This window comes from Papilio polytes, unplaced genomic scaffold (genome assembly GCF_000836215.1).
Source record: "Papilio polytes unplaced genomic scaffold, Ppol_1.0 DF821845.1, whole genome shotgun sequence".
Taxonomy (NCBI): Eukaryota; Metazoa; Arthropoda; class Insecta; order Lepidoptera; family Papilionidae; genus Papilio; species Papilio polytes.
This window is the reverse complement of record NW_013527359.1, coordinates 4473046-4498342: the sequence shown is the minus strand read 5'-3', so window position 1 is coordinate 4498342 and position 25297 is coordinate 4473046. Positions and strand designations below refer to the sequence as shown.

Below are 25297 nucleotides of genomic sequence, written 5' to 3'. Positions count from 1 at the left end.
CTCCTTCATACTGCCGTTCGACAACAGAACGCTTGTTGGCACAACTGGGAACAAAGAACATATTATTTATTCATTTTAATAACATCTATAATAATTTAATTATTTATTCATAGGCAGGTTATAGAGATACATTCAAATAAACCACCCCTTGTATCTCAGCGTTCAGATATAAAATATTAGTCTGATTACTCCTACATATCTTTCTCGCTTATTAATAAATTTTAAAGGTATAAAGCGCTTTTAAAGATTTTTTTTTATTATTTCAGTGCAAAAAATCAAATCTATACTAATATTATAAAGAGGAAAGATTTGAATTTTTATAAATAACTCAAAAATAATTGGGCTAATATTGAAAATTCTTTCACCATTAAAAAGTCACACTATGGTAACATAGTCTATGCTTTTCACAATTTTCTTAATATCACGTGGGCGAAGTCGCAAGCGACAGCCAGTTTTTAACAAAATCCAGTAAAACCGAGGATTTATAATATGTCAAATTGATGTATAGGTTTTTTGTTGCATGGATTTTGGTAAAGTATAATATCTCAGCATATTTTATTATAATTTGTTACTCACATAGTCCGTCTGGTCCCACACTAATGTTCCGGTAAACAAAGCCAATGTTGTCTGCGTCATCAAAAATGGACTCGTAGTAAGCGTTAGTAAACGTATCTTTATAATCGACCAGCAGCACTTGAGGCAGTTGCCCGCTTTCCGTCTCATTCTTTAATATCCTCCGGAACGAGTGCAAGGAGGACGGCGGTATGTTTTTGGTGAACACTGGTAATAACGTCATATTGAATTGTTTTGCGTTCGTTAGCATTTCATTGAGGAATTCTGTTACCTGAAAGTTAAAAAAAAAAACAATTATAACTACTAAAAACAAATAATACTAAAGTATTGACACTTCTTCAGTTTTTTTTAAAGAATATAATATTAAAGTTCATAAATACGAAGAGATCTAAAATATACGGTGAAATAATTATCATAAAAATATGACTTTAATCTGTCTCACTCACACCTATAACCAAGAACAGATAAGTTAAGCGCGGTTTACACTTGGCCTATACAGTTGGTTTGCACCGCTCAATAACTGGACTGTCAAACTGGCACAATGTGAACACAATGTGGCCCCAGAGAGGCTATACAATATATGACTGGCCGTCGCACTGTCCAACTGTAATGGCCAAGTGTGAACCACCTAAAATAAAATTAAAAATGTACTGGCTAAGTACCTGCATAAGAAGAGTACTTACCGGTGTATAACTGTCAGCCGCATACGCATATAGTGGCCATGACGCGTTCTCACTATAAAGGTTGAGAGAGCCACCGATTTGACCCAATTCAACGTGCAGTTTGACATCTGTGGAGTCCATGGGCGCGAACATCGGCCACGCACCGAACTTCATTTCGTACGCGACGCGCTGCGACCCGATGTAGTCAAACGCCTCACCATTAAATAAATTCCACACTACATTACTGTCTGTAAAAAAAATAATTTCCCGCTTTTTTAATTTAATTAAATCATAATATACATTACCAGATAAATGTAACTTTCAAAAATATAGCCAATAGATTACTTAAGTTTAAATTGAGAAAGATCGCTGGACTGGAATTATGTACACCGAGCCTTAATAATGTTTTAAAAATTACAGTTTGAAACAAAAATAAAATAAAAACATATGAATTGAAGAATGTTCAAGTATATTTATGATAAATATCCCTGGAGTAAAGTAGTCTTTAGTAAATAAATGTTTATGGCTTACCATACAAGTTCGAGTCAGAGACGGGCATCATTTTAGTTAACGTCACCGCAGATAAGAGCAGTGTTACCATCCCTACCACAGAGCTAGCCGCCCCCGGAGCTAGGCCTACAAAACAATAATACATAATTTACATTGATTTCGGACATAATATAAGATAGGCATAGTCATGAAAGCCATAGTAAAGAACATAGAATAGCTTCTGTATTACTTAAATAAATAAATAAATCTGATACTTTAAAGATGAATGTTTAGATGGATGGATGAATATTAGAGTATGCAGCCCACACGGCTGAACAGATCTGGTTGAGATTTGGCACAGATGTAGAGCACTGGAAGAACGCGGACGGAGTGGCGGGCGAAAGCTAGTTAACATTTAAAATTGAACCAAATTTTAATTTTTTCTTTAAATGTACTGACTTACCATCAAATAAAGATGCAGTATCTATTCTAGCAGTAACCAGAGTTATAGGTTTGTTTTTAACTTCTACACCCTGTAAAGAAAAAACATTGAATCACTATTAATTAATTTAGTTTCCTCTTAGAATTGTAAGGAAATAAAACTCAATTACCTTTCCTCTGGGGAAAAGTGAAAAATATACATTTTGATTTCCGAGGGGATCACAAACTTTAGTGGGTGTCAATAGAGCTGATGTAGTTGATCTGAAAAATAAAACAAATAACTTTTTAAACAATAATATATCCTAATTGAGAATATTAAAATGTTACCCTGAGAGTGCTTCAGTTGGACTATACATTGATATTTTTCCGTAATAAGGTGTGGGTTCTTGTATTTTTGTATAGGTTATATAATTGAAGAAATAGGAGAAAAACGAAAAGTAACTTATAGATGTTTAACCTACCTTCGTAAGCACACTTCAGAGTTAACAGCCGCAAACATAAATGATTTCAACTGTAAAGAACATAGAGGCTTGCCATTCTGATTTTCTCGGTCAAGATTATACCTAAAATATAAACAAATGTCTAATATGATATACTATTATTGTTGACACTTATGACCAAATACTGAAACTACATTTACCACTTAATATAGCAAATCTAAATTCAAAATAACTATTTATTAAGCATTTGGAAAGCCATCTTTTTGAAAATAGCGCCTGAATAGAATATTTTACTTATATACAGTATATTATGTATGTATATTATATAATTTTACCCAAAAAAAAAATGTTACACAACTATACTACACTCCATTATGACACTAGTACACTCTACATTACATTGTAATACCGCACCCGCAGACAAACCAATTATGTATATGGTTTTTGCAGGGCCATATTTATGCATATATCTAATTTGTGTTTTTTGTAAAAAATTTCAATACATAAATAAAATAATAAAATTTAATCTTAGATGCTGAAGCCATGCTTAAAACAATTTTATGTTTGCCAGATTGTAACATTTAAAGCATAGTGTTTAAGGTTTGTTTCAGTATTGAACAGTTTGTAAGGCAATTATAAAAACTTCATCAATTATACAAAAAATAAAAATTACAGTAAGAAAAATTAAATATTCCACCTTTGATAACAATTGTTAATTTTGTCTATTTCTTCAATTCTACTTTCTGGAAGGTAAAATATGGGGAATGGAATATTCTTTCGCAATATCCCTGTGCCCCCCATATTCCAGGACACCCCGCTGCTCGAAGGGCACTGACTTGCGGGGTCAGATGACCCTTCATTCGGACATGTAGACTCTTGGCTGAAGGTTTTAGGTCTAGAAAAAGAAATGCACAAGATACAAATTTACATATTTATAAATTAAGAATAGTATCATTAAAAAAACTAATTTAATTAAAGTACCTTGTAGACCCATTCTGATAGACTAGAATGCCGGCTATATTGTCAGGTGTTAACAGAAACAAATCAATGATGTCAAGGAACATAGATGTATTAACTACAGCCATGTACGGCCCTGCAGTCGCATTGTTTACCAGCCATGCTGTATCTGATATGTCATTTATCATCTCCACAACTCCAACTGCACCATTCATAGGTGCTGAAACAAATTTCCAACTTTTTCATGTATCCCTTTGTTAAATGGAAGGTGTTTTCCCACATTACGAAATGTAAACTTACATGTACAACCAGTCTGATGAGTTCCATTTAACCTTTGATAACAAGGAGCGCCACCCTCAATCGATGAATATATTTGTTCATGAAGCCTTTCACATTGCGATACTGGAAATTACATTAATTATTATACAGGAATTTTAAACATAAAATATAGCATATAACTGACTGCGATATATAAACTAAGGAAAGTTCTTACATCTGATGACTAAAATTACACTTAAGAGTAAAATTATCTTTTTAACTGCCATATCTTTCCGTATTGAAGTATATTTTCAATGAAAACGCAAATGATAGCTAGCAATATTTTATTATCTATTCATTATTAAAACATATCGAATATTTAATTTGCTTATTTATTTAATGTACACAAAAGTTTAACAACCCATCTGTCAACTGAATGACAGTGACGGCGTGACAGTTCGGTTTTGGGTGACTTTATTTCACTTACATCGAATACAGTAATTGTAATTCGATTTAAATAGGACAGGAAAACTGTCTTACAATATTTTCGTACACATTTAAATTGAATTATACCGCAAAAGTAATACTTTGACTAATTCATAGCAATTTGTATTTATTACACACTTAACTGGCTCTAACATACTTATTAAGCAACAAGGCAACATTATTCGTTATAATGTCGGGCGTCGTCCATTTTTAAAAACTACAGCTGTGCAGCCGTGTTTCATTTTATTCATTACGTTTTACATATCACGGACACGAATCCAAATATAAACCCACACTGATTTTGGTCTCTGCATTTAAAAGACCAAAATAATGGCTGGTCAGGCTGTGGTACAGGTAAGAATATGAAAAAATAATACAACTTAAAAATTCCATTGTTCAACCTTGTCGGTTGGTCAATATTTTTAAGGACGTTTGATTTTCAACGTGTTATTTTTCAGTATAGAAATTTCATTGGGATGGGTTATAGATGTTGCCCAAGTCTTTTTATTTTTTAAATGTTTTCAAAGTTAAGGCGGTTTTTCATTTTTAAAAAGCAGTATAAGGAACATTATTAAAGAAATGTCTTCAGAAATATCTACTATATATCATTTCTGCAATAGCGTTCTATTTTCCCAAAATTGCAAATTTTTAGGAGCTGGACTCTTCTAAACGTTGCAATTAAAAAAAAAACAATTTATTCTCATTATCTAACAAGAAGGGCTTTTAGCTGCAATTTGTTATCCCACAAAGTTACAATATATTGTCCTACATTTTTCAAGACTACCCTATCTTGAATATTGTAATTGTTGGTAGGTTTAGGGAATTGTTTTATCTACAACATAATATATAATAATAAACAGAAATTAAATTCATATGTTGTTAGATAAGGAAAGGCACTTACACACCAACTCCTGTTTGCTTTGTTAATTGTAAGTGAACATATAGGCAATACAATATATTTGTTATTTTTACAGCCGGAATCACTGCTTAATTTAGATGACTTGTTGCAATGTCCAGTATGCTATGAAATTCCATCAGGACAGATATTTCAATGTAATGAGGGCCACCATGTATGTGGCAGATGCAAAGCACGTCTCGATGTCTGCCCAGTGTGTCGAGCTCTTTTCTTTGGCACACGAAACTATGCTATGGAAGAACTTATTGCCAATTTTAAAAAATTAAAAGCATTTGTAAGTAAACCAGCTTTATGAGTTTTGTATTACTTATTATTTGACTTAACTTTTATTTTGTTAATATTTTTTCCCCTTATTGTTATAATTTATAATTAATATCACTATGCTACTTGTTATTAATGTTACTTTCCGTTCCTACCCTTTTCTAATAAGGAAAGGGTAGCGGGAAGTGGATTAGATGGAGGTGGGGACACATAGGAAGAGGATATATCCTCTTTCTGTGCATCTCCTCCTTTGTCAATTGAAGGCAGGCAAAAAATTTGGTTTTGGGGCAGCAGTTCGTTAATTTGGCCAAAACAGGCGGCCAGTTTGTCACCTTAGGATATTAAAAAAAAAAAAAAAATTAATATAGATTGGCAAAGTATTTCTGTAATAGGTATATGTAACATTAAATTTAATAAAACGTTTTCTTGAATACAAGTTTTGCAATTGAGTTTTACTTACTGCTTAATAATTATTATCAACAGCTGATACACACTGTTTTGCTCAATATTATTGAGGCATGTACAATTATGTTATGATAGTTTAAATATTATGACATTCATACCCAGTATGTTATATGAAATTCGGTTTTTTCTAAAGTAGGCAAATGATTATATCAAAATATTAAGATTAAAAGAAATTACAGAAAGTAGGTAACAAACAAGTGGGATCTGGATCCTCGGAGAGTAGTACAACAGCTCAAGACACTGTGTCAGCAGAAACTGAAAATGATGCAGGTGAAAATAATTCAAATGAATCAAATGTAAGTGTTTACTTACTATTATTAATCTGAATTATTACATTAATAGTAGTAATTTTAGAATTATTAAATTTAATTGTTGACTTAATATTTCAGCAAGTCACTGTGAGGGTGCCACAAGCCTGCAAGGGCGTCTTTCGCTGCCTCTGTTGCAAAAATGGAAACGCTGAGAAGTTGCCCGCTGCGCGTTTACTTAACCACCTGCGTTATTTTCATTCTCCTGATCTTATTGAGGTAAATACAAAGACTAAAATTTTGTGACTAATTATGTTATTATAAAATGTGTATATTTTATTTTATTGTTTTAGGGTCAGTCCGAATTTGGAGAATATGTACAAGCTTGGGAGTTTAGCACTAGACCAGGCAGAATTGTGACTGCTGTACGTGTTTCTGATATGGGCATCTACTTTTTAGTCATTGATATAGAGGGTAATTAACAGTGATATTAAAGAGATTTTAACAAAGTTTTAATTTTAGGTTTTTTATAATTTTTTTTTTTAATTTCAGATAGTCGTATTTATGCTTGGTTGACTATGGCCGCTTCACCATCGGTGGCCAATACATTCTCGTACACACTTACCTTATCTGGTAATGACCGTGAAGCCATATTTACAGATTGTGTAAGTAAATTTTAATATTAAATTAATAAAAACTTCTACTGTTTTTAGTGTTTACCTTTATTTAAATAAATATAACTATTAGATCAATAATTCCCAATCTATACTGTCTTAAAGCCACTTTTCAAAGTTTTACTAGTTTTTGGGAATTGCTGCATTGTTTCTTCAACTTGTGAACCCCCAACATTATTTCATACCATGCCAAGCCAAACCCTTTCAATACTTAAATTTTTTTGCAGGTATTATCCGTGAGATCTTGTGAAGGTACTCTTAAGAAAAGAGGCCATGCCTTATTTGTTACGGGACTGAATGCTATAGCATTGACTTCGGCGAGTGCGCTGAACGCTAAATTATCTTTGCGTCCGACGCCCCCTGAACAGTTGGCGCATCAGACGCAGCCGCGCGCCGTCATGAGGGTTGCCACACGCGGGAGCAACAGAGACAGCACCACACAGGACATCTCCCTCCCTGGTGCCGCACAACCTCGGGCCAACAGCGCTATGCAAGACTTATACGATGAAACTGTCAACCTGCGCACACAATTAGCGGCACTTCAGGATCTTGGACATGAAAATGATTATGCATTAGGGTTGGCGCGAGTGTTTGGCGCAATACGCTTAGCAAATCGTTCCGCTGCAGAGGGAGATAATGGAAGACTGAGTGACGATGATACGGCATCGTCTACGTCACCTGCGCCACCGCCGGCTCCGGCGCCTGCGCCTGCGCCTACGCCTGCGCAGCCGATGTCCCGCAACGCGCGCAGGCGCATGCGGCAACGCATGAGGATGGCATTGAACGAGGACACGCCCGCGACATCACTACAAAACGGACATGTTCAAATTAATATAGTTCCACAATCAGCTCCTCAGTCGGCACAAATTAACTTACCAAATGGACCTTCCACTTCCGCAAACTCTCAGAATACAAACCAGACGCGTAATAAGAAAAAGCGTCGCCAGCGCAAATAAATGTGACTAAGTGATTTGTATTTCATGTTACATTTCAAAGTAACGTTATAATTTTGAATCCTGGACGTGTTGAAGTAGAATCTGATAGGATGTCCGGGAAAAATCTTTATTTTATGTAAATAATTAGCTATCTTAATATAGCAATTTTATTGCTTAACCATTGACTTGTTGCTAAAGCATTGACTATCAATAAATTAAGCTTCTTTTTGTGAAATAGGAAGAAGACAAAAAAAATACATATGTGTGTTTGGATATTTTTAATGATATGGATAATTAGTGAAAAAAAAAGAAGAGACAAAATGGCACTTAGGCCATACTTCAATATTAATTCTTGCTGATGTAGAATTGAATTTGTTTATGATAGTATTAGCTAGTATATAAGAATGGACATAATAAGCTTAACTTTTGCTTTAGGACCCTGAACATCCATGGCTATGTGTAATGCAACTGCTTTCTTGTAAATAATTAACTAATGTCTCTTGACATTACAAATCTAACTGAGCTGTGATAAACTTTTGTTGCAAGGCAAGAACTACATGTGAAATGTCCTGAAATCTCCATAGAATTAGGTTTTTAGTTATTATGAAGAAACATGTTCATCAGCTCTCGTATCTTTGAATCTGAATGAAAACCACTACAAAGATGGCTACTGCCATTTGCTTATCAAATGTTATATATTGTGAACCCATCGCAATTAACGATAATTTAGTTAAAATGAAAACCCTTTTTACAATTTTCAACAATGCTGTTTATTTTACAATAATGTTTTGCATTTTGTTGTTTAGTTGTGTATCGCAGTCACTAGTGTGGGGATTACTTGAATTTATTGTTCAAATTAGTTATCGACATAATTGGTTATGTTTATTGAGTAATGTCTGTTACATGTTCTATTGAAAATAATTAAAATATTTGAATTTAAAGACTTTTATGTTTTACTCGTTATGAAAACTATTAAAATAAAAATCGTCAACTGTGCGCTTCCCTTATCAAAGTTATATGTAACACGTCCGGTTTTTTTAGAGAATATAAGGGAATCTACATATCGTACATTTAAAGAATCTGGCCTTGATTTAGTTTTTAAATATTTTTATTGATATTTGTCTAATACGGTGTTAAAATCAATAGATGGCGCTATTGAATTCGAAACTTTTTGGAAGTCTTTTAAAACGAGCAGAAGATGGCGCTGATTCTAAAAATGGATTTCATTTACTATTTGTCAACAGATGGCAGAACTAGTATAGTATATTCTAGAAGCATGAATTTTTCTCAGTAATTCTAATTTATCTATTCTATAAAATGCAATTTTTAGAACTTTATCCCTTTGAAGATAGTAAAATCTATTAAAAACGTTTAACTAAGTCTCATTGTAATTTGTAGGAAACATGAAATATTTAAAACTCGTGAATATTGCGCTAATGCCATCTAGAGACCAGAAGCTGTACTAGTACAAATGTACTATTCGCCAAACCTGGGCTTCTTAACCTTTTTTGATCACCACAATGACCACTTTTATATTTTTATTATTGGCAGGCAAAGAGATTCAAATATATAGACCAGGCAAAGTTAACACTTCACTTAGACGTTTTTTCACATAGCCGTCACTAACGCTATCTATTGGTAGATCCTCAAACCCACATGTCATTGTAATTAATTGTATTTAAGTTAATTGTCAATAGATGTCATTAAATAACATTAAAATGCTTATGTTTTACTTTGCAGCTGCGTTTACTTTATTTTATAGTAAAAGGTGGCGTACTGAACTCGAAAACTGATATAGTACCTCACAGATAAAGTACCAGTGAAATAATGATTATTTTGCCTCGTCTTTATATTACTTAAATGTCTTTGTTGGCAGGATAGTATCTGCTATAAAAAATTTGTAAAAGTAAAACTCATCAAAACCCTAGATAGTAACTTTTTTCCCAATAAATACGATGCACAAATTTGTCTATGTCGACACAAATAGTTTCTCATAGATTATTCGTGGACCGATGCATTATGTATTGTCTTCGCCTTTAGTCGGCACACGAAGTACGAAAAATTATGTACAGTGACTTCTTGGCAAACTAAAAGTAGTAACAAATGTTTTTGTGTAAGATGCAGTTTATAAAACAATCGAATTGTAACTATAACTTATAGTTCTGTTAATATGTAACCTCGCCAATCAATATTAATTGAGTTTTTTTAAGTTAATACGAATTTGTTAGAAAAAAACAAATTATACATTTTGCATTTGTAGTAAACTTTGTAAATATGAAATTAAAGTTAAAATCTTAATTTGTTACACATTTAGAAGTAAACCCACGAACACAAGATTTAATTTTAATTTTAACAATAAAATTTTAATATTACCTTAAGACGGCGATCGTTGTCGGGTGTATAGTTAGCTGCAAAAAAGTGTATACACTATACTAATGTGTAGACCTTAAAAATGTTTGTTTTCAAAAATGTGTAAGCACATGTCCCGCCGTTTATTCCGCTCTTGAAATAATGCCTCTAACCAATACGTGAATACGTATTTTTGAGACAAGGTTTAAACGCATTTCTAAAGTTTTGTAAAAGTTTACATATTTTAGGAACTGACTGTACACTGAGGGTGGAGTTAAACCTTGGGATGTGCACTATCTCCGGATCTTTTACACCTATGATACCTAGAATGAGTTTTGTACAGCGTTTTACATGAAAACGCTTCTGGTTTGAATGGCATTGTATCATAGCTAGGAATTATGGGATAAATTGCTGTTGTAAAATATTAGTTTCACAATAGATTTAAAAAATAACGACTTTCTTATGTGTTTACAAAACAAACATTGTACAGTGAAGGCAATATTGGCGTAGTGTTTAACATTGATGTTAGATGACGCTGTTTCAAAATAGATTTATAATAGTTTCGCTTTTCACCGCCAGATGGTTTTGAGAAGTTTCAAGTTCGAACACTCAAACGTCGAAAAAGTGTCAAATCGGCCTTTTTCATTGTTTTTCATAATTTCGCCTTCGATATTGTAAAAGATGTGTAATAAATAGGATAATCTAGTTCTTCGCAGTTTTTTATTAATTACTTAGAAGATATTATTTGCAGTAAAGTCGATTGTTTGTATTTTTATATATTTAATAATAATAGATAAGTTATTAAAATAAGTCTTAACAAAGCACGAACTTGTGTTAGGTACACAATCAAAAGTTTTGTGTTTACTATTCAAATAACTTTAATGTAAATAAAATTTAAAAATGATAAATCTTGAAAAACTTTTGTGTGGTTTTTATAATAAGCTAACGTTTTATTATTTTTCAGCTACAATGAACGATTCCAAAATGTTCGAAATCGACCCTAAACTGTTCATAACTTGTAGACTCTGTTTAGAAAATACGGGGGCATACCGAATAATGCCTGCCGTCCAAAAGCAGATCAAGTTCTGTTATGAAATTGAGGTAAAAAAAATATTTTATGTATTCATTGAACTGAAGAATGAGTTTTTGATTCTAGCTTATATTTTCTTTACTATATTCCTTTTTTTCAGATTGATCCTTATGATGCACTGCCCCAGTTAATTTGTAAGGATTGTGAGTCAACATTAAGAACATATTTTGAAGTGAAAACTAATTATATAGAAAAACAAAAAAAAATTAGAGAAAAGTTACAACTTAAAACGGTAAGTCATTACTTAAAATTTTACACTACTCTCTTCTACTTGATGCTGTGTGACACAGGTCATAAATAACCATCTCTATTAACATATACTTAGTAGGGTAAGGTACAATACTTTGCTTGTGCAGCAATCTGACGAGAGTCTGCCTCCGACATGTATCAGGATTGCCTGTACTATATAAGAAATACATTCGTTATACACTCGTTCTATAAAAAAAAACTGAAATGTAGTGACAAAATTGTTGTTTTAATCAATTTGTTTTGGCCATGGATATAAACTGTAACATCTCTCTTTAATTAAAATTGTTCAAAGTAGAACATTACTTACAAGTACTTAATTTTTATTGTACTTTTATTAATTCAGTCGATTGTAAAAGAGTGCCCGGTATGTGGTATATTTTTGTTACATGATAAGGGGTATAATGTTAAAACTTACACAAAATAATTCTATAGTCTTTAAGCAATAATTCTGTGTTATAAAGTTTGCCTTCAGTTTAATATAGCAATATATTAATTCCTGTTGAAAAACTTTTTATTATCTTCTTGTTCATTGTCACAATGATCAGTCTTTATCTGGGGTACATCTTACTACTTCATACAGTGTGTTTTTAAGCTATAGTTTGATATAAGATTTTTTTCCTAGGAGACAACATACAGTCCAGCAATACAGCGGGATGATGATGTTGTAACTTCCTCTCAAGAAATATCCAGTGAGGGAAATAATGTGTTACGAAAGAGAATTATTAGCAATTGTAGTTCTTTGTCGGAAACATCAGATGGAAAATGTTATATAAAATCAAAGAAAAAAAGAAAAAACAGTTGTCAGTCCACAAAGGAGCCAGATATTTTCGAACTGGGCTATAAAAAGTGGTTTATATGTAGATTTTGTAACTATCAGAGTAGGAATAAATCCAAAATTATGAAACACATGAATACACATTCATCAATGATACAGAAGTACACAGATTTGATTAAACACGACTGTTATGTCAAATTGGATAAATTGGATAATAAATCAAATATTTGTAAATCTAAAAAGTATGTTGTACATAGTTCTGATAAAATAACTCATTTCATGCACAACTTTTATCATGTTATTATTAGGCCAAAAGAGACCTCAAACAACATATCTGACGGAGGATCGGTAGGATCATTGCTCGAACTAAACTATAATTATATATCTGATGATAGTAACGATACAATTCCAATAGGATTAAAAAATAGACGAAGAAAAAATAGAATACTTTCAAATGACACTGTTGTTATTGAAAAAGACGATTTAGATTCCTCTATGTTAAATAGTCCATTAACGCACGAAGCACCTGCAAAGCCTAATGTTACCGAGATGAATGAGAAAGAATGCATAAGCATAGATGACTCCGACAGTGAGTCGATCAAAAGCGGCGAAGCTCTAACAAACGGTGGTACAAATTTAAGCTCATCGGTAAATAATAGCGAGTACAAAACTATAAATAACATAATATCCCTGTGTTATAAGAAACATTTAAAAAGACTAGAATCAGACGATACTATTGACGCTAACATGCCTTGTCTGACTGAAACACAAGCGACTAAATTAGATTCTCATATTAAACACAAAGTTCTAAGTATAGGCAAGAAGATGATAAATAACTCTCCATTTAGTTGTACTGGTATTTTAAGGTATTTAGAACATCAAAATCTTGAAATTGTGTGGACTCCTAATATACCGAAAACATCAAATAAGAAAACCGATTGCGTTAGAATCATGATGAAATTAAAGAGTCATGATGAGAATGATGGTGAGTCTGGATGGACAGTTTTACAGAATCCAAACCAGGTCGATAGAATTGAGGATGCCGATAGTACAGGGGGAGGGGCAGTATTAAGTGCGATTAATATTGGACAGGAAAAAGATAAAATTTTAAGAAAACTTCTAAATGAGAATCCTGTACCGAACCCAAAAAAATTAACAAAAAAACCACAGGGTGCTAATTCGTCTGTCAGTAAAAAGAAGAAAATTAAAAACAAAGAAGATAAATCGGTTCCGGTTGATATGCCAATTATTGAAACAGACGATAATGTGGTAACACCACTAATCACATCTACTGTATCTTTAGCACCGTCAGGAGAAGGCGTAAAGCAACAACCCGCGTTTCCCGTATCGGTTACACCGATTGCAGGGCCGAGTAAAATACAATCTAACTTATCCGATACGGCAATCCCTGAACAGACGAACTTTCCGAGAATAAAAGTAAAATCGGCATCACAGTTGATGTCGAACCCGGCTTTGAATGTTATGACCAACCAATACATTCCACAGCCGCAAATGTTTGCTCAAATTCAGAATGTTAATATGGCATATCAAAATACCAATGGCATCAATATGAACATAGCACCGCTACCTAGATTCGATAATGCGATTGGTTTTCCAACCAATGCTTACCCACAGACTTTATTAGAAACAAATCCTGGTACTAGTATGCCGATGTCGTACGAAAATAATTCTGTAGCGAAAGTTGTAATGAATTCAATAGATCTTCCTAATACAACAACGACAAGTCCCTTCAAGTATTTAAAAAGATTGTTGCAAATTCATAACATTTATTTATTAAGCCCGGAAGAAATAGGGCTAGAGAGCATCAGGGATTATATTTGTCTATTAAAGTTTAAGTTAGTTTTTCAACAAGAGAGTGCGTCGCCTGTTGCGCTTTGTTTAGCTCTGTACAACTTGAAAGACAGATTCTTTATTAAAGTGAAAGGTGTTAATGATGCAGAGATTGACATATGTAAATTATCTCCCAATTGGCAATGGGAGATTCTCAAAGTGTACTCAGGTGAGGTGGTCTCCAAGATGCTCGAAAATGCGGAAAAAGTCAGTCCGGAAGTTCTGATGATCACGAGGAATTTTGTTTGCTATTTACAAAGTATTGAGTTTCGAAAATATGTTTAAAACATAATAACGTAGATGTGTTTAAGTTTCTTTAATTTTATATTCGTTATTATTGTGTAATAGTGCCAATCATATCCTCTATATATATATACATATAATAAAATTGGAGTGTCTGTACGTAATATGAAAAAAAATCAGAGTTCGTGAAGATAATGTATTTGCGTTGGTGATAAAAATCGCATTTAAAAAAATATTTGTCTGTCTGTCTATCCGCAAGCATCGTTTGTTCCGGATAATCTCTGAAACGGCTGGGCCGATTTTGACTGGATTTTCACTGGAGCGTAGTTGATATGGATGGATATTTTTTAAGTCACATTTTTTTAATACCGCCCTGTCAATATGGCGGTGTATTCTTCCAGATTATGCTCCACGTCTATGCCAAATTTCATTGAGATCCGTTCAACCGTTTAAGCTACAAACTCTAACAAAGATCCATCCATCTAATCTTTCGCATTTATAATATTAGTTAGATGTACATTCGATGTTGCGAATAAAATTTTGTACATTTGAAAACGTACAAATATGTAACGGGAAATAGGATATAACATTACATCTCATTGTTGCGATTGTGATATCAAAACAATTAATGTTAAGTTTTTATAAATATACTTTATAAAGAATAATGTGATACTTTAATCATATTTGAACCTTTTCATGTTGGAATATATACCAGGATAATGTATATAGTGGTTACACATTGTAACAACCTCCTTGTCGAAACCATTTTCATAGGCGTGGCTGCTCTAGTAACGTGGAAAAAGCCTGGGATTGTCCCACCACTGGCTGAAAGAGGCTCAGATAGATTAAAAGCGACATCATTGCCAGAATGAGTACCAAAATCCGATATTTCCATTGCATATTTTATACATTGGATTGTTATCTCACAATTTACAAGAGTTGTGGGACAGGCCCTAAATGTCACCTATGGCTATATTTACTTGGTCAGATTTTTTGCGATACTTTCTTAATATTATTTTACAACAGATGTAATCCATTTCAATTTCTAGATTTGCTAAACTTCAACACCTTGAATACTATTTCTGACATATAACAATATTCTCCTTGTATTAGCCATTTTGCAGAATGTCTTCCTTTTATGATGGAACTGTGTAATTTATTAGGATATCATTAAATTCTAGTTGTAGATTGTACCAATTCCACAAATTTCTACAATTTCCAATTAAAGAAAAAAATAACTAAATGCTATATCAATAAAATAAAACTTTAAGGAAACCATTGATATTAATAATTCATTTATTATAATTATTGAACAATAAAACTAAATTTTCAATTAACATTTTCCTTAAAAAAACCACTTAACAAGGGATCATGTATTTATAGCAATAAATAATTACTTATTTCTATAAAATGTCATCTATCACAGTATTATCCGAGTGTCCAAATAGAATTGACATCAGCTAGTACTTCCTTAGGGCTTGAGTGTTTATGGAACATAAAATATCCTTGAATCTGAGCAGGACTAACTGGCTTCTTTCTTGAAAGGACACTGGAAAAAAGCCAATAAATGATAAAATTACACCAAACTGAGTAAGTTTCTATAAAAATTGGAACAAGACCTAAGTAACAAATATTTATCATTTATTTACAATACAGAAATTATGAATTTGTTCATAAAAGTACCAAAAATCTTATAGTGTAGTGCAGTATGTGCGTGTGTGTAGTGTGTAGTGTAAGCATAAGATGATGGTAAAACTTACTCTTCTGCAAAAGATTTTGCTGCTACTGCGTCTTTATAAAATCTCAAAAACATGAGTTCCACTTGCTCCTGATCACAGTACCCGACGTATTCCTTCAAGTCCACTCTACCTGGTCTTACAAGAGCTGGATCCAATCTAAAACAATAAACTATATAAATACATCATATTGTCAAGACATTCAATGCCACTCCCACATACTACTGTGGCCTTGTAGGGTATGATTGGCACTAAATTTGTTAAATAAAATCAATGTCCAGGCAATATATATATTTTATTTGATTATACAATTCCCCTAGCATTGAAGCGAAACCCTTTAATATTCTTTACTTAATTCATTTACAACATTACCTTTTTTTATTTTATACATTATACTTTTTTTTTCAACCAGGTACATACCTTCCAACAAACATCTATCAATTTAAAAACACATTTATAATATTAAGAGTAAAATTTAAATATTAGCTATTTTGTATGTTTTGATGTTATTATTTCATCATATTCAGAAGTCACAGTTCTTCAGATTGATGAATGATGAATTAGTGATGTCAATATTAATTTTATTATAAGACAATGTTACCTTTCAAGATAATTTGTGGTCATAAAAACAATTCGTGCTTCTGTAGAGGCTACACCGTCCAGGCAGTTGAGAAGTCCGCTGAATGTTACACGATTTAGTCCTTCGTATGCTGCTTTCTGCGAAGGTGAGTCTTCACGCGATACGAACGCTGCATCAATGTCCTCTAATAGTATAATCGATTGTTGAGGCGCGACACTAAAAATATCCATAAAATACATTTCTCAAAGGTTGTTTAGGAATTTATTTTGGTTCTTAATCTATTATCTATATATGGAAAATTATTTTTAAATACAGACTAAATAAATGCACACGTAAAAAAACTAACTTACCTAAAAATTATCCATAAGTGAATACATGAAAAACTAACCTAAGTAGATGGTTTAGCCTGTCATCTGTAAGTCCTCTTTCTGATAAGTTGAGAACACATATATTGTATTCTAATTCACCAGCTAATGCCATGATGAATGAAGATTTTCCACAACCAGGAGGACCGTAAAGGAGGTAACCTGAGATAGTAAGTATAATATAGAAATATTACTACTGTGAACAAATGTTAACCTTAACACATGTCTAATTGAATTACTTGCAAGAATTGAATTGATTGAAGGAAAGGTTAATGTTGTTGATCTACCATTAATAAAATTTGATTTAGAACACATAAAAAAACTACCTCTTCGATATGGGATTCCTCGTTCAGTATACCATTGTGGATTGTCGATAAAATCTAAGCAATCAGTCAATATCTTTTCACCAAGTCCTGTACGGAGTATCACACTACTTAGTGGTCTCCTGCGACGGGGATGACCAAATGGACGCCATTCGGAACCCATTGCAGTATACATAACTGTCATGCCTTCATGTTGTTTCAATGCCATAGTTCTTGCTGAAATTATATAAAAATACTAATTACATAATTTTAATTTGTATCGCTAATATGATAAAATATTATGTAATTACCTTCCTCAAGGATATTATAGTAAACTTGCTTGTCACGTCCAAATGCAGTAAGTGTTACAGTTTCAAATGGTATACCCATGTGTAAGTCTATTGTTTGTTGTTCACGGGTCCTATCAACTCTTATCCAAGTTCCTCCATACCTGCAATTTAAAATGTTCATATAAAATATATTGATATAATATGTAACATATTAGTAAACAGCTAAGCAAACCTAAAGAAATGTTGACCAACACTTGGTATAAAATCGTATTTAGTTTTAATCTGTCCTGTATCTTTCTGTAGAAAAGATGTTTCAACACTCAAATGTTGTGTGTGCTTTGCACCTTTCTGAGTGATCCATTGTAATAACCACTGATACGATTTGTCCCGACACGGCACTTCAAGAGTTATCATGCATTGTCTCCTGAATAATACTACTGATGTCTGTAATCCTTTTCGCAGAACAGCGGCTGCGGCTCCTATGCCGAATAAGCCAAAACCAGCGCCGAAATACGGATTTTGAGATAACGACGCTATATACTCTGTTATAGGCATGGTTATATGTAAATGTTAATACATAGATAGGATTTTTTAAAGAATTAATTTTAAAAACAGTCTTTCATAACCTTCTGCAATATTTTTATCACAAGTGTCACTGTCAAACTGTCAAATCAAAAAAGTCAATTGGACACTGACATCAGAAGCAGTACTGCCATTAGTAAATTATTTTAGGATTTTAAGCATTGGTTTAATGTTGAATAAAAAAATAGCGCATTTTGCTGCACAGGCGTTATTTTTAAACTATTTTCTTATTACTATATGGAATATTAGAAAAGAAAAACTAAGAACTCTAAAGAAAGGATTCTGTTAAGACAATAAAAACCCACCTCCATCTAGACTTACACTGTACCGGTTCAGCTTCGGACACCTCGGAGATATGCGTCATGTCCGAAGAATGGAAGGACTGGATCCAGATCGGCAGTGTGGATACCTAGTTGGCTTAAAAGAACGCTGTGGTTAATTTTGCGTTACTACATTGTAAGATTAGGATGGCCGAAAGAATTAGAGTAAGGGTAATAGTTTCTCACAATCAAATCATCGATTTTACTATTAGATACGGAGACGCACAAAACAAAGATGCGTTAATATTTTTGCATCAAACCGTTTTTTTTCTTTAGCCTTAAAAAAATAATTTACCTCAATGGAGTAAAGCGGTGGCAGTATATTTTTTATTTTCCCTTGCATATATTAAAGCTTCATTAAAAATTATGCTGGTACAAAAATAGTGTAATGTTATCGCTTAAAATCTCTAATTGCAGGCGATACCCCAAACGTTGAGTATGAAACATTATCGGTGCATCTAATGCCGCCACTAAAACGTTTAATAATCATACAAATAACAGCGCATGCGCCGCTCGCCCGGGTATACTTACCGCTCCCTGTTCCCTGAATTCTTTCATACGGTGCGGGTCACGCGACCCCTATCGTCGACGTCTGACATCGAATCATTTTAATTTATTGTTCAAGTAGGCATTTTATAGTGTGTTATGTATGGATCATAGGTACCGATAGAGTACATTTTGTGCCGTACAAAATATTGAGTATCATTTCTAGTGAGTGATTTCATATAAAACAGTCACAAAATAGAACCATTCTAGTCCTGCAAAGATATTTTAAATGTAAAAGTGCGGGAAACGAAATAAAAGAGATTATTAATCGATTGTACTATAATCATACTTACTTAATATTATAAATGCGATAGTTTAGAAGCATGGATGGATGGATGGATAGATGGATGGATGTTTGTTTGAGTTTGTAGTCTAAACGGCTAAACGGATCTGGATGAAATTTGGCACAGATGTAGAGCATAGCCTGGAAGAACACATAGGCTACTTACTTTTGTTTTTTTTAATACCACGCGGACGGAATCGCGGGCAAAATCTAGTAATTAATAAATAGAAGGACTAGCTAGATTCTATATGCAATTTATAACTGAATACATAGTATTTTTCTAGCAGATGCTTAACTTAGGATAATGGTAACTCAGTTATGCTTATCCGTCAGTAATCTATATGGCCATGATGTAAAACGATTGCAATGTTTAAAGTTTTAATGGTTTTCGCATATTTAGCAGTTAGAGAGTTAACTGAGGCGCATGTGTCTGATAAGAGGTACACCCATCACCGCGATGTCTCGGAGTATTGTCGACGCCGGGCACTACCTTCCGTGTTCCTAGGCAGGCATGTGTTGGACGCCAATTCGCAAGTCCTACATTTTTCTAGATTGGATTTACCGTACAGCTGTTCTATTAGTGTTAGGTGAGTGGAGAGAAATATAGTGCTAGCATAAGTGTTATTGAATTAAATTAGCATAGCTATTGTTGTAAAGCTAGGTAAATGATTTAAACATTTTCAAAGTAATTTCGTAGTGTAGCTTGTATATTATTTCCATGTTTGTTAATCTAAAAATCCGTCGTCTCGACCATCGTCTATTAAACCATTCGGTACTAATTTAGCAACTTTTGTAAACGTTAAACATTTTTAATTTCAAAGAAGTAATGTACAGTTATTTCTCACAGGGCTGAATCTGGAAGTAACATAATATTGGTTATTCAATATGTATCTGCTAATACCCTGTTAAGGTCTTGTACAGACGACAATCATCAGCTAATTGTCTACGAGATAGGTGAAACCTTTGGTGGCTACTGGGGCCCTCTGCCGGACTCTGTTATGCGTCAAGAGTTGAAAAACTTTACACAATTTTACACGTTACATACGACAACACCAACTACTACTGCTAATAGCAGGTTTGGCTGTTCTTGTAACTATTATTTTATACTAGGTTTTTGCTGAGACTCCGTTCGCGTCGATCTTAAAAAAAAAATCAAAAATGTGTAGCCTATGTATTCTTCCAGACTATGTTCTCCATCTATGTCAAATTTCATCCAGATCTGTTGAGCCGTTTAGGTTACAAACTACGAACAACCATCCATCTAAACTTTCGCATTAATAATATTATTATTAGTAAGATTAGTATGACAATGTAAGCAATTATGATAGGATTTTACTTTTCTGTTTAAAAATAGACATTAGCTGGTGGCTAAAACAGTTTTTTAACTGTTTGTTCTTAGTTCTGACAGTGAAGAAGAATACGAAGAAGAGAGTACAACTTTAACATCAACGACGACGAAGAGAAAACTGGTCAAAGGCTCGGATTATATTGAAATAGAATTGCCGCTAGTTAATGTGTCTGGGAATATTCCACTCAATAGACTAGATGACGTAGAGGAAGTATTAGAACTTATAAACGATGTCACGCCGAGGTACCGTTCTATTTAACCTATAATACATTTGGAGAAAATTGTAGGCGTCGTTAAGACAAAAAAAGAGAGCATTTTACATATTTTTTATAGCTTTCGCCCGCGACTCCGTCCGCGTGTTATTAAAATATAATATAAAACATAGCCTATGTTAATCATAGACAACGTAGCTTTTTAATGGTAAAAGAGTTTTTTTTTTTAAATCTGCCCAGTAGTTTTTGAGTTATTTCATTACTATCAAACAAAGTTTTTTTCCTTTTTAGTATGAGTATAGATTAAATTTCTTGAAGAATTGTAAATAACATTGTAAGTACTGTATTTTGCAGAGAAGGGGCTGATTACGACACCAGTATATTACCTTTGCTGCAGTTTTCGCTGGTCACATCAAAAGATTTGACACTCAGTGACTTTTCCACAGATAAATTAAAACTTTCATCAGAACATTATACTGGATTTTATACTCAAGATCCGCGGTAATTAATAGTTTCAATATGAGCAAAGAGATGTTGTTAATGTAGTCCTGATTGGATTTTATCATATACCAGTAATAATATAATATACATGCGACTTAATAAACGAAAAATTAAAAAAAAGACAGTAGCCTGTAACATTGCCGAGTGCACCTTCCATTCCGCTTCACGTTTAGAAAAATGATTGTTTGCTTTTGAAGGAAACGTATAAAAAAGAATTATGCATCAGAAAGTATTTTTAATACATTGTATTTCAGTTATCCTTAAGACTTAATTAATGTACATTTTGACAGACTTAATTACGAAACGATAAATCAAAGGAAACATAGACTGTCCCACAGATATAACAGTTTTTCAAACAGGAGACTCAATTTTAAGAAAAGGCTATCGACGTTGTTCTCTAAAGCTAAATCTACTACATATCGAAGGCAGTAAGTTATCAAAGTTACCGCGGCTTTACAAGAACCTTATTCGTGCACATACTTTCGTATCGAACTTAGTAACCGACCGGTGGTCTTATCTTAAAGGATTGTTTTTCAATGTAATTGATTAACGGCTAACTATGAAAATCTCAAATCTAACCTCCAAGAGCGTTTAAGAATAATAATTTGCATTTGTGTTAAGTGAAATATTTGATACTGTTGCTTGGGACTTCGCCTGCGTGAAATTTAAAAACATAGCCTATATTACTCACAGATAAATTAGATTTCTAACGGCGAATCAATTTTAAAATCGGCCTAGTAAGTTTTGAGTTATATACAGAAAAACAAATCTTTCTCCTTTATAATGTTAGTATAGATATACTCGTACATAATATCTAAATTAAATTCTATTACTTTTTAGGATCAATTCATATATATATCCCACAACTGAAGATGAGGTTTCAATGCACTTTCCATCCACGTATTCAATAAACGAGTTGTCAATTTCAAGTGATTTAACCACAGAAACAATAAATAAGCCACAAGAAATTATCGATGATATTTTAAAATCTCTCAGTCACACATCCGCTTACCAAAGTCAACATTATTTTGACCAGAAGATATTAGATTCGGAACAAAATTCGAGCGGTAATTATATTTCAGCATATTATTTTAAATGATCAAAGCATTTTCAAATAAGGTAACATTTATAAAATAGATCCATATACGATTATTTTTGTAAAATCAAATAGATACTGTTTAAGTAAATTCCAATACTAATTTTTTACTATACTCTAGTAAGTATTGGTATTTCTTTGTAACGGAATTCACATGCTGGAGCATAAATAGGTTTCTTCATTTTATTAAAAAAATTGACAAATTTCTATGATTACAATAATTATTTACACCCGTATGGTGCATTTTACTTCGATGATTACAAAAGTATCTAGATAATGTTTTATTAGGACTCCTACGGTACTTTATTGTGTTTCCACCCCTATGGTTAAAACTTAAACGCAATAAAAGAGACGCTATAAAACGCCAATATTGTTTTTTTAACAATTTCACGATGGACAGGGACCTTTGAAAACTACTGATGTACGCTTGTTATATTTATTGATAACTAGTATTTGCACGCAACTCTATTAAAGATAGTTTAGTTCCTATGTGTTCTAATTCAGCGTCCAATTTCATCAAGATCCGTCATGCAGTTTTGGAGATAGGTTAGGACAACCAACTATCTTTTCGTGTTTTTAATATTACCGTTTTTATTATTACCAAGTTCATCGTCTAGTTACAAGATTGCTAATATTAAATATGTATTAAATGTTATACAAAATATTGTTTTAGTGTATTTAAGACCCTACGAAATGAAAAGTTTAATACATAATGTAAGCAGCAACGAAGTATCAATAGATTACAATCAACAAATGAATAACGTTACTATAAGGTACGTATTATTGATATATTTTAAATAAGAATTATATGAAATGTAATGAAATTAAACAATTTTTATTTAGCGGCGTTACAAAAATAAAGACGTTCTCTCATCAAATTGATCCGACAGATTTTAATCATTCGAAAATAGAGTCTACCGAAATTAGTCATTTTATAAATCCCGTTAAGAAAAACTTTACGGATAATGAAACAGGTAATCATTTTCTGTTGATTAGTTATAGAAATCTACTTTAGATTTATTTAAATTATATTCATTTCAGATTTGGATTATACTAACAGAGCTCTTGTAAATATAACCCGAGATAAAACAAGCAATGTTATTTACACATATCCAATTGACGTGTAAGATTCTGTATACTACATATGCTATATTACTTTTGACTTTAATATGCTGTTTAAAAAAACCGTACAAAGTAGTACTTCAGTAAAACCTTTCAAAAACAATCTTTAAGTACCGCTTTAGTAGGTTCATATTAGCTAATCACAAAATTAAAAGATATTTAAATTCTATTTATTAGAAAATATGCCTTTAATATATTTTATAAAACGAATTCGACTATAGTAAATAGGGAATTATAACCTTTTTTGAAGTCCAGAACCGGTGACACACTCTATGGTAAAGCATGAGTCTTGGGAGAATGTGGTTCGTGCTGCCCCAGTCATGGCCGTCCTACTAAACCAAACACTACCTCCTGATATTTACGTAAATATTAACAAACAAGATAAAAACAATGAAACTATTAAAGAAGAAATCACGAAAGATATTCAGTAAGTTGCTATGGGAAAATGTGATGACATTCTTTAGTTAGGAAACAATATCATAAATAAATGTACAGAAAAAAATAGCTAGTAATAGTTACTTTACACTTAATCATTTATTATACAGTTGTATCGTAATTAACATTTTAAAATAACAATACTTATTCTAGATTATCCCGTAAAAAACGTTACATTCAACCTTTAGAAATAAAAAATGCAATACCTCGCGTTATGACTACGGCAAGAAACTCATTTACGACGACGAAATTTGTTGAAGAATTTGTCGACGTTCAAGATATATCTCATCTTGTTGAACTCACTGACGATGAGGTGAGCGTTATACAATTTTAAAAACATCATTTACAAAGAAGTGAGATCTTTTTGATTCCAAAGAGAACTAGAGTATGAGGTAGGAGGGACACAGAAAAAAAACGCTTGGGTAGAGATTTGCTACATTATACATACAAAATATTTAGGTATGTTCTGCTGAGATCACGTTGAAGTATCAAACAGATTTTTCTACAATTTTCATTACTATAGTAATACGGTATACCAAATTGTTCATGTCAATAATGACGTTAACAAAACAAAACGAATTTACGATTTGTTTATAAGTATAGGAATTTAATATTAAGTTTTTGGATATCTTATACTTACCTTTGTTAATAATTCCTATTTGTAAGATCCACGGTCGCGTGGCGCTGCGCTACATGCGGAGCTACGTGGGCTCTACGCTGTTCAATATCTGCGACACGCGAGACACTAAGGCCCGACATGTTTATCTTTTCAATACTTCCAGAATTGTTATTGCGATTAGTAATTTTACGGTTGGTTTACAATTATTTTAAAGATAAAATTGTATTTAAGTATGCGTACACGACTGATTTTTCACACATTAGTTAGCCACATACCACGTAATAGCAAATATTTACTTCCACTTAGGTTACTACTAAGAAGCAGTTTTCGAAACAACAAATACGTCTGAATAATTTTATCAAACCTTTCACTAAACTTGCTTAAATATTATTAAATGAAACACACAATATTGTGTTCATTAGACAGTTATAACAGTTGGTATAGTGTGTAATATCAGAGTAATAGTATGTAGAAGAAGGATTATGACCGTCAAAAGGAGAAACGATGAGACAGTAAGCTAGAGTAACATACAATACGGTTTAGATGGAAAAGATGACATTGGTGATGACGCCGGCGCGCGTGGTGAAGAGTAAGGAGA

General features: G+C 32.7%; 4 protein-coding genes across 5 annotated transcripts; 2 read left to right on the top strand and 2 right to left on the bottom strand.

Annotated features, from left to right (window-relative positions):
- LOC106107833 (nicastrin) lies at positions 1-4257 on the bottom strand (the record flags this gene model as incomplete). Its single annotated transcript, XM_013288837.1, has 11 exons — positions 4056-4257; positions 3863-3964; positions 3587-3782; positions 3303-3500; positions 2627-2728; positions 2336-2426; positions 2188-2257; positions 1767-1871; positions 1257-1483; positions 577-844; positions 1-44 (listed from the first exon to the last, which is right to left on the bottom strand). Coding segments are annotated over exons 1-11 (1455 nt in total), but the record flags the coding sequence as incomplete, so codon positions are not given.
- A 232-nt stretch (positions 4258-4489) lies between these two features.
- LOC106108012 lies at positions 4490-8748 on the top strand. The gene is made up of 7 exons (XM_013289075.1): positions 4490-4660; positions 5281-5496; positions 6128-6244; positions 6338-6475; positions 6550-6670; positions 6749-6861; positions 7098-8748. The coding sequence occupies exons 1-7, from the start codon at positions 4637-4639 to the stop codon at positions 7824-7826; spliced, it is 1458 nt and encodes a 485-aa protein (XP_013144529.1). The 5' UTR covers positions 4490-4636; the 3' UTR covers positions 7827-8748.
- A 1329-nt stretch (positions 8749-10077) lies between these two features.
- LOC106108011 lies at positions 10078-14760 on the top strand. Of its 2 annotated transcripts, none has more exons than XM_013289073.1 (4): positions 10078-10916; positions 11119-11255; positions 11345-11476; positions 12116-14760. In XM_013289073.1, exons 2-4 carry the CDS (start codon positions 11124-11126, stop codon positions 14402-14404), a joined length of 2553 nt encoding a protein of 850 aa, XP_013144527.1. In that variant the 5' UTR covers positions 10078-10916; positions 11119-11123; the 3' UTR covers positions 14405-14760. The 2 variants fall into 2 exon arrangements, with proteins under 2 accessions (XP_013144527.1, XP_013144528.1); XM_013289074.1 differs by lacking the exon at positions 10078-10916 and adding an exon at positions 10980-11037.
- Positions 14761-15700: 940 nt separating this feature from the next.
- LOC106107858 (mitochondrial chaperone BCS1) lies at positions 15701-18255 on the bottom strand. The gene is made up of 7 exons (XM_013288865.1): positions 17868-18255; positions 17657-17796; positions 17370-17582; positions 17067-17205; positions 16700-16894; positions 16123-16257; positions 15701-15911 (listed from the first exon to the last, which is right to left on the bottom strand). Exons 1-7 carry the CDS (start codon positions 18188-18190, stop codon positions 15791-15793), a joined length of 1266 nt encoding a protein of 421 aa, XP_013144319.1. The 5' UTR covers positions 18191-18255; the 3' UTR covers positions 15701-15790.
- Positions 18256-25297: the final 7042 nt, after the last annotated feature.

What these genes read in the sequence shown, in the direction of transcription:
- LOC106108012 (XM_013289075.1), top strand. Translation starts at nt 4,637, where the DNA reads ATGGCTGGTCAGGCTGTGGTACAG. An exon ending in CTGGTCAGGCTGTGGTACAG is followed by an intron (nt 4,661 to 5,280) that starts GTAAGAATATGA and finishes TTATTTTTACAG; the next exon opens with CCGGAATCACTGCTTAATTT. An exon ending in ATTCTCCTGATCTTATTGAG is followed by an intron (nt 6,476 to 6,549) that starts GTAAATACAAAG and finishes TTATTGTTTTAG; the next exon opens with GGTCAGTCCGAATTTGGAGA.
- LOC106108011 (XM_013289073.1), top strand. Translation starts at nt 11,124, where the DNA reads ATGAACGATTCCAAAATGTTCGAAATCGACCCTAAACTGTTCATAACT. An exon ending in AGTTCTGTTATGAAATTGAG is followed by an intron (nt 11,256 to 11,344) that starts GTAAAAAAAATA and finishes CCTTTTTTTCAG; the next exon opens with ATTGATCCTTATGATGCACT. An exon ending in AAAAGTTACAACTTAAAACG is followed by an intron (nt 11,477 to 12,115) that starts GTAAGTCATTAC and finishes TTTTTTTCCTAG; the next exon opens with GAGACAACATACAGTCCAGC.
- LOC106107858 (XM_013288865.1), bottom strand. Translation starts at nt 18,190, where the DNA reads ATGCCTATAACAGAGTATATAGCGTCGTTATCTCAAAATCCGTATTTC. An exon ending in AGGCTAAACCATCTACTTAG is followed by an intron (nt 16,895 to 17,066) that starts GTTAGTTTTTCA and finishes GGATATTTTTAG; the next exon opens with TGTCGCGCCTCAACAATCGA. An exon ending in ACCACAAATTATCTTGAAAG is followed by an intron (nt 16,258 to 16,699) that starts GTAACATTGTCT and finishes TTATTGTTTTAG; the next exon opens with ATTGGATCCAGCTCTTGTAA.